At 39.2% G+C, this 9363-nt stretch overlaps 1 protein-coding gene across 1 annotated transcript in view; it reads right to left on the reverse strand.

Moving 5' to 3' along the window:
- LOC107744565 (disks large homolog 3) overlaps positions 1–9363 on the reverse strand; it is a 78383-nt gene that overhangs the window by 25738 nt on the left and 43282 nt on the right. The window contains exons 9-10 of the mRNA XM_016558281.1: positions 8354–8528; positions 7279–7425 (exon numbers count right to left, since the gene is read on the reverse strand). Coding sequence (XP_016413767.1) covers positions 7279–7425; positions 8354–8528 — 322 coding nt within the window. The remainder of the gene's footprint in view (positions 1–7278; positions 7426–8353; positions 8529–9363) is intronic.

The raw sequence follows: 9363 nt of genomic DNA on the forward strand, positions 1-9363 counted from the left end.
ATCACAACCACCACGCCAACTTTGTGGCACAGGATGAAATTTCCCGCCCTCATTGAAGGATGACCACAAGGCTCAGAGGTTTACAGGGTTGCAATATCCCAGTGCAGTCTGTCTGCTTCTCTTTCCACTAAGTAATTGGCTCTGGTTGGGTGATTAATGGTGGACACAGTGGATACTGTTCTCCGGAAACACGCAGAGACATAATTCTCCCTGGAAAACATGTTCTCTTTGGCAGGATCACAGGCTCATGGCTTTCATAACTGCTATGGGCTGCTCTCTCTTCCTCTTTTCTCCACGTTTTCAAAGCTCTGGGTAAAACCACCGATCTCTTCCTCAGAACACACTACTTCAGTCCCATTTGACTTCATGCCAAGAGACGTTCAAGATATTTCCAGCCTCTCCGAGCAGCTAAGAATAAACCAAGCGTGTCAACAGTTTACAATCAGGTGCGTCACTGAGTAAAGCTGCCAAAAAGTACCCCTGTTCAATCATATTGAATCCCGCCTGTTATTTGCACAGTATAAACTAAACCTAATGACAAATGATGAAATTGCTTGACACTCATGTTGCTTTATTGACAATGATGTTGTAAAGATTTAGATTCTGAATTGTCAATGGCACTGAGAAATAGAAGCTTATATTTACTCAACTATATGGTTGCTTCAGCTGTAAGTTACCATGGTAGCTCAAATTAGTGCAAATGTATGTACTACTAAGTATTTGAAACATAACCATACATATAAACCAAATTTACCAAAACCTCTAACTAGGAATAATGGTTGAAATAACATGGCAGACAGATTAAATGACATAAATTCACCCTTCAAATGTTTGGACTCTATATGATTTTTTTTTAATGTTTTTTGAAAAAAGTCTCTTACTCTCACCAATGCAACATTATTTGATCAAATATCAAATATACAGTAAAAACAGCAATATTGCCAAATATTATTACAATTTAAAACAACTTTTCTATTTGAATATTTTTGAAAATGTAAAAAAAAAATCATTCAGAAATCATGATAATCTTATCATAAATATTCTTAATTTTTATTTATTTATTTGTGTAAACCATGCCATTTCTGTCAGGATCCTTTAATAGAAAGGTTTAAAAAAAAACTGCATTTATTTGAATTATTTTGTAACATTACAAATGCCTTTTTATCAGTTCAGTGCATCCTTATTGAATAAAAGTATTCATTTCTTAAAAACATTCATTCTCAATGAACCCAAATTTTTGAATTGTGTATATTTATTATATATTATAGAGAGATGTGAATAAATAAGTTCACAGCTGCTCTCCTGCATGAAACTGATCTTAACAATGAACGTTCCCATGGTGCCCTGCTTCACTTGCAAGACAAAAAATTTAAATTTCTGCCTCTCTGATTAATCTTTTGTACACAATGTTATTTTTTTAGTTCCTCTCTATTGCAGTCTGTCCCTGCTGTAAGCTGACAAATTGAAAATGCTCTCACACACACACACATACATGCTAAACATCTGTGATTGATTACCTGGAAATACTGGAACCAGAATGAATTTCATTTGGTTATCCTGTTTTGAACATGAAATGTAGAGGTTGATACTTTACAAACAAACATTATAATTAACCTGTTAAAACCCTGAAGAAATACCAGACAGGGTTGTAAATAATTCGAAAACTGAAAATGTTTGCACCCTTGTAGTTCAAGAAATTGAATTTCCACAGAAAACTGAAATGAAATGAAGATGAATTTAAATGCCATTGGCAATGGGTTCCGGGAAATGAAGTGTTGTACTACCCTGCTTCTACCATCAGGCATACAAACCTTCAAAGCTTTTTTCAAGAAAACTTTGTCAAGGCAAGGCATTTTTATTTCTAAAGCACATTTAAAAACAGCAGCGGCTGACCAAAGTGCTGTACAATCTAAAAACGTAAAATGATCAAATACACACTAAAAGAAAATACAATACAATAAAACAGATAAACTAAACTAAACTAAACTAACTCAAGCCAATATTCAAAGTTTGTTTTCACAAACATTGCTTCTATAAAGCATTCTATTCTATACATTCTAGCTAAAAAAAAAAGTCATATGAATTTCTTTGAGTTTCCTTAAATTCAAATTCAAATTGCAATTCTATGTTTGCTACCTCAATTTAAATTTAATTCATTTCTGAATGTCACACAACCTGGATACCAAATGCTTTGTTGATTAAACACTAAGAGAGTGACACTTGCAAGACAAAATATTTTAAATTCAATTTTAAAACTGTCAAAATCTTTGAATCAACCATTCTTGAATACTTATTATTTACATATTTAAATATACAAATAATTTTATTTAATGACTTTTATGTATTGAGTTATTTAATTTATACTGTATATCTATTATAGTTTGCAACATCAAACATAACCAGATAAACTGCAATGCACAGCTTTTCAAATTTGACTAACCAAGCAGTAGGTGACTAATAATAAAGGTTACTAATCCCCCCTCCCAAATAAAGACCATGCAAATGGTTGGTGTACCTCTACCCTTCAGCACTTTCTGTGCAAACAATTTTTTTTTTCTTTCCCAAAATTCCCAACCTGTATTTATCCGGCTTCATATTCACCCTGTTGTGCATGTGGCACTCTTTAGTCATGAAATACATCAAGTCTCACCAAGTGATGTAATGCACTGAATGGAAAAACAAACTCCATGCGTCATACAAGGAAGCCATTTCTGAAAACCATAATAAAACATGGTCAGAAATGGCCTGAACTATTTGAAATTTGAGATGGTGTGTTTATAGACATCTCTATGTCTGGCTTTGTGAGCGTCTCTAAATGCGTGTCCGTCATTTGTGAACATGAGTGTGCGAGCAGATTGTCATTAGCCTGTTCGACTGGCGGCATGGCCGATTGTGTTCTGAAATCCGAATGGTGGGTGGGAGATCTCCCCCGAATCTCCATAATGTATTCAGCTGGTAGAGAAGCCAAGAGGCCGTTAGTGTGTACTGGGTCAGATGGAGGGATCTAAATGTGTCCGTGACCACCATGCTAGTGTGGGGGAAGCACAGATGGGCAGAGGGCCTATCTGAGTCTCTCCTGTGACTCAGTCATGTACACACACACACACACTGGCAGAGTCCTCCAGGAGTGAACTGACACTGTACACCAACACAAAGTGTATATGCCTGTAAACAACTTTTATTAGCCTCTAGGGAGACCTCCAGGGTGATTGTGATAAGGTTCAGACTTACTTTGACAGCTTACTTTGGGACAGTGAAGAGCAAAGTGGGATAATAGAACACTATTTATGTACTTTGGTAGGCGTAGTCCTGAGTAGGTTTAAATATTGTACTGGATGTATGTGTGTGTGTGTGTGTGTGTGTATGTTTGGGCTGCATGTCAAAGGGAATGTGTGTTCATGTCAGCACATTATGACAGACTGTCTAAGTGTATCTGTTTGTGTGATGGGCATTGGCAGAGCACCTTGTGTGTGTATGTGTGTGTGTGTATGTGTGTTTGTGGCCTGCTTTCCCCCATTCAAATGAATCATGATAGCTTCAGGAATGTGCGCCACTATTCATTTGTAGTCTGACTGCAAGAATCAGCCTCTCACTTCCCAATACATTTATGGTAAGAGCAGGCCCTACTGTTTATATTTACATAACTGCAACAGAAGCCAAACATTCCTGTGTTGGTTCCATGAGTGTGTATTTATGTGTTGGGAGAATAATGAATCTTTTGTGACTGCTTCAGTCACACCTATGGTAATGCAACTATACACGCTGATGATGAGCATACAAACATACACGTGCAGGAGGACAGAATTGTTAAATACATTCATGATCACACACACACACATCCTTGTGGAAAAATAGCTCTGCATATAAACAAGCATCCTTCATATTGTGTTGAATGTTGTTCTAGTTTTTTTTTAGCACATTTCTATGCACTTGTATGGGTGCTGCTAGTGATCTCTGGATCAAAAAAAAGCATAGTGTCTGTGATGGTCTCTATATGGCTCTAGTATTTCAGTGTAAGCACATGGATTCTACCAGACCTAAATTGTAGGTTTATCTGTTAATAGTGCATACTTTTCAATAAACTGCATGATCGGTGGTATCGACAAGTGAGCTGCTGACGAGTTATGTGCTGAAGGTTAATATTAGGTTAATATTACTACTTACTTATAAGGCCCTTAAACAGTCTAGCTCCTGCATACCTAACTAGTCTTCTATCACGCTACAAACCATCACGCTCCCAATCAATAACCTACTCCTAAATGTAATGTAAAAACTTAATATTTTCTGTAAAGCTGCTTTGCAATGATTGGTATCGTGAAAAGCGCTATACAAATAAACTTGAATTGAATTTAATTGAATAGTGGTATGTAAAGTGGATGACCCATCCCAGACAGCCAGTCACAGTACATCACTCAGACTAAGACTGCTTCAGAGAGCACACACAACGAGTTATGTGCTGAAGGTTAATATTAGGTTAATATTACTACTTACTTATAAGGCCCTTAACGGTCTAGCTCCTGCATACCTAACTAGTCTTCTATCACGCTACAAACCATCACGCTCTCAATCAATAACCTACTCCTAAATGTAATGTAAAAACTTAATATTTTCTGTAAAGCTGCTTTGCAATGATTGGTATCGTGAAAAGCGCTATACAAATAAACTTGAATTGAATTTAATTGAATAGTGGTATGTAAAGTGGATGACCCATCCCAGACAGCCAGTCACAGTACATCACTCAGACTAAGACTGCTTCAGAGAGCACACACAAAACACCAGGACATTATATGGGCTGGTAAAGGAGGATGGCTTAGACTCACATATTATCTGGGATTATACATATGTACAAACTGGGCAGGGTACGAATTAGGGGGAGTTTGGGGGTGTTGAACACGCTATTGATTTGTCAAATAAAGTCAAAACAAAAGGCTGCAGGCTTCTTAAGTATATTTTAATAGCATTTTCAGTTTCAATAACCTAAAAAAAATGTGTATGTATGCGTTAAATAGTTGCATTTTCCCTAAAGAGAAAACAATAGTGGGCTACTTGAGTGCTTTGCTTTGGGATCATTATGGAATGATACCTCATGCTTAATTAGTGGCAATATTTATCACTTTATTGTAGATTTACATGTCACAAACTCATCATAAAAACCTTTACTCTTCTGAATAAAATGTCTTTAAGATGCTATGGTAGGAGCAGCAAAAGACTATTTACTTTAGGTTGGGCAAGATTAAAGAGACAGTCTAAAAAAGCTAAAAAAAAGAAAAGGACAATTCTGCCATCATTTACTCACGTATGACTTTCATCTGTGGAACACACAAAAAATATATATTTTGAAAGACTTTCACTGTATAGGTCTTTTTTTTTAAAAATATCTTCATAGTGACAAGTCATACAGGTTTGAAAGGACATGAGGGTGAGGAAATGATGACAGAAATTTCATTTTTGAATACTATCTCTTGAAACTATGTCTTTAAACCTGAACCGTCTGTGTACCAAAAGTAGCCACCTGTTTAATTTGCACACTGAGAATGCGACAGACACGACTAGACCGGGGTAAAAAGTTGAAAGCCCTCATTCATTTGTGACTCTTTTGACTCTAAAGGTGCCTAAAGGTCTGTTTACACCAAGACAAATATCCGGTATGAAAATTTGGTGCGATAAACATTTTAAATTGAATGAATGTTAATGTGTCTGTTCAGACAGCCACAAACATTTGCATGGCATCAATGCGACTGATTTTATTTGCATTTCATCTCACAGTGAATAAAACTGGCCATCCAATAGGATTTTTCTATCATTTGTACACGAGTGCATTTGAAAAGTGACATCTGAGTTAGTGACAGGGTTCCCACTTTCACTTTTTGAATCGATTTCCATGATTATTTTTCAGTTGTATTCCAGGAAATGTTGATTATTTTATAGATTGTACTCATAATTTCTAGCTGGTATTTTAGAGCCAAAGTATTAAAAAAGATTATATTTGTTGTAGAAATTTCCTTGTATGATTTTTACAGGTACAGAAATGTTTAAAAAATCCCCTGATACTTCCAGTTTTTTTCCAGGACTGAAGAAGTGATTGACCGTGAGTGAATAGATGAATCCATATACAGTTACATAGCGCATTGTGTCACAGAATAACTAATGCCGAGTTCACACTGCACGATTTTCAAACTCGTCGGATCGCCGTTGTTTTCACACTGCGTGACTATCTGGGGTAGCATTCAGTTGCTGCTGTGTTCACATTGCACGATGGATCGGCGACAGGGGGTTTCACACTGCATGACTTCACAATAGGAAGAATCGCCGACAGCTCCAGATATTTAGCATGCCAAATATTTCGCGGGCGTCACCGACGCGTCGGTGATTCCCTCAGATCGCGTCTTTGATCATTCACACTGTGTGATTGTCACTCGCGTGAACGAGCACCGATTTGCCTCAGATGTCGGGCATTTGTCGGCGATTTCGCAAAACCTGTCGGCGAGTGAAAAATCGGGCTAAAATCGTGCAGTGTGAACTCGGCATAAGGCTAACTAGGTGCCACCTACTGTTAGAAAGTAAATCTACATTTGCATTTAACCCATCTCCTTCCTGTACACATTGGTCTGAACAGACAAATCGTATGCGAAAATCGCATTAAAATAACATGCAGCGTTATTCTATGTGGTGACGTAATTTCACCTGAAACAGGAAGACATGGCGGGACAAATCGAGCAGCCCCGCCCCTTTTTTAAATTAGCCAATAGCGTTTTGTTTATATCTGCACGGGTCACTCAGAGCCGTTGAGCTCGGTAAAGCCGCATTTGACAGCCACAGTCTAATAGATTACCCCCCTAGATTCAATATGAAACTCTTAGTAAAATAAAATAGTGATCATAAATATGCTGAGGCTGCGTAGTTTTAAAAGTGTTTAATATATGCCGACTCGCGCATATGATCCGCTCCGTGCGATCGCGTCTCTGGACCGGAGCCAAAGTCAGACTGAGCGCTGCCGCGGTTCGCGTGACACAGCATGAAACCAGACCTCATTTGCCCCAATCTAAAGCATATTTACACTATGATTTTAATACCACAAGCTAACAACGTGCTTCATCTCCTCTACAATGTAAAGGAGTACGCGGCTCGAGGCAGGGAGCAGTTTCGCCTCAAGGCCTTACCTGTGTCACACTGCAGGTTGGGGGAAGGAGGGTGGCTGTGCGGGGCGGGGGGGTAACTGTCAGGTTAACTAGACTATGCTAAGCTAAGCCAGGCAGAGCGAGAAGCAGTGGTTAGTACCTGCCGGTGTACGGGACCAGGCTTTGACACAGAGCAGGCGGGGCGGGGCTGCAGCCCACATCCCCAGACCCCCTGCTGCACAGATGGGGGGAGGGAGGGCTGGTGTCCCCATGCGGTTTGTGGATGGCACTGTAAATGGGCTCGGCCCTATTGGGGGTACAGAAATCACACAGTAAATGGGGCGCTTTCAGACACACAGAGACAGCAGACACAGAGACATACTGTATGAAGACACGTACGGGACACACATGCACACAGACGGAGACAAACACACACATGCAGAAGTGAGGATGCATTCAGCTGGATGGCAAGAGAGGGACGAGTCAGCTCTGGGGCCCGGGCTGACTCACAGGCTCCAGGGAGTCCCTGCTCGGAGAGGTGAAACCCATCTCACGTCCAGGCAACAGTGGCCGTGACTTCAAAACATTTGACCCCATGCCAGAAGCATCTCTTATATCCAGAGTGTTTGTTTGCCGTGTTGGGATTCGTGTTGGAGACTTTATACACCCAGTCATGTTTCGTTAAAGCAATGTTCACAAACACACCACCACAGAGAGGCATTACACACCTCGTAGACGTTCTTCAGCCCACACTCGACACCTACTTAAAATCATTTTTATTTGTTCTGTCTTTGCCCAGTTACATCAGAAAATGTGAACAGTATCGCCAAAAACAACTAAAGCTGAAGAACTGTAGCACAGATTGTGGGAAAACAATGTTCTTTTCAAATCAAATATATATGGACATGCAAGTGTTGTTTTTTGTGATTTGTGCATGAGTGCATTTGAAAAGTGACCTTTGAGTGAGTGACAGGGTTCCCACATTTTTTGACCAATACATTTCTAGTCGGTTTCCATGAGAATTTGGTTTACAATTGACTTGGTCACAATTTGTCACTCATTAAATATTTTAGAGCTGAAGTATATTAGCTGTGAACATTTCCTTTTGCAGGACTTTCCAGGCCTGGAAATGTTATAATTCCTTGATATTTCCAGGTTTTCCATGGTCGTGGGAACCCTGGAGAGAAGAAGTGAGTGATTGTGAGTGAATAGATGAGTAAATCCATGACTCTGACCTGGTGAAGTCCTCCTCCCCCAGCATGTGGCGTGGGTCTGGGGAGTACCTCGAGGGGGTGACCTGGGGTGGCGGGTACACTGGTTTAGGCTCCATGCCTCCCATGTAGGCCATGCTGGAGTTGTGTCCGACGTGGTTGTCCACCATGGTGGGGAAGGCTGGAGGGAGGCCGAGACCAGTAAAGGGAAAAAAAGGCAGATGATTTAACCAGGTAGTTACAAAGGACCAGATTATCTCTAAGATGTGGTTGGGACTGTAGATGTGTGTGCAACACAGCAGCGTCATAATACATAGTTTAATTGTAAAGGTTAATGCACAACTTAATTAAAATCAAACTAAAACTCTACTAAATTAATCTATAATGCCTAAGTAAGGTTTTTGGACATTATCAGCATGAATCCTTTTAGTTTTTGATGACTGATAAGGGACAACATTATGAACTACAAAACTATGGAAACATGTTATAGATATATAAAAAATACAAATTCATAAAATACAAATACAATATTTAAGAAACCCGGGTCAAATTTAACCCAGTTATCAGGCATTACAGCTGCCAAAAAAGCAAGTCTGATTGTAATGTGCATATACACTACTTGAAACGTTTTGGGTTGGTAAGATATTTTATGCTTCTGAAAAAAAGTCTCTAATGGTCACCAAAGATGCATTGATTAAAGGGGTCATATGATGCGATTTAAAAATGTTCCTTTCTCTTTGAAGTTACAAGCTCTTGGTGCATAAAGAAGATCTGTAAAGTTGCAAAGACTAAAGTCTCAAATCCAAAAAGATATTCTTTATAAAAGTTAAGAGTCAACCACGCCTACCTAAAACGGCTCGTTCTAACACACCCCCACATGTCTACGTCACGATGTGGGAAGATTTGCATAACGCCGCCCAAATGTTCACGCAAAGAAGGCGTAACTTTTATGTCGTGAAGGTGCTGTGTTTCTCGTTGTGAAAGCGAAACTACTTTGTTTGGCCTTCCAAAAGAGGACGATATCCGCTTCGTCA

This window comes from Sinocyclocheilus rhinocerous, unplaced genomic scaffold (genome assembly GCF_001515625.1).
Source record: "Sinocyclocheilus rhinocerous isolate Xijiao unplaced genomic scaffold, SAMN03320098_v1.1 scaffold557, whole genome shotgun sequence".
Taxonomy (NCBI): domain Eukaryota; kingdom Metazoa; phylum Chordata; class Actinopteri; order Cypriniformes; family Cyprinidae; genus Sinocyclocheilus; species Sinocyclocheilus rhinocerous.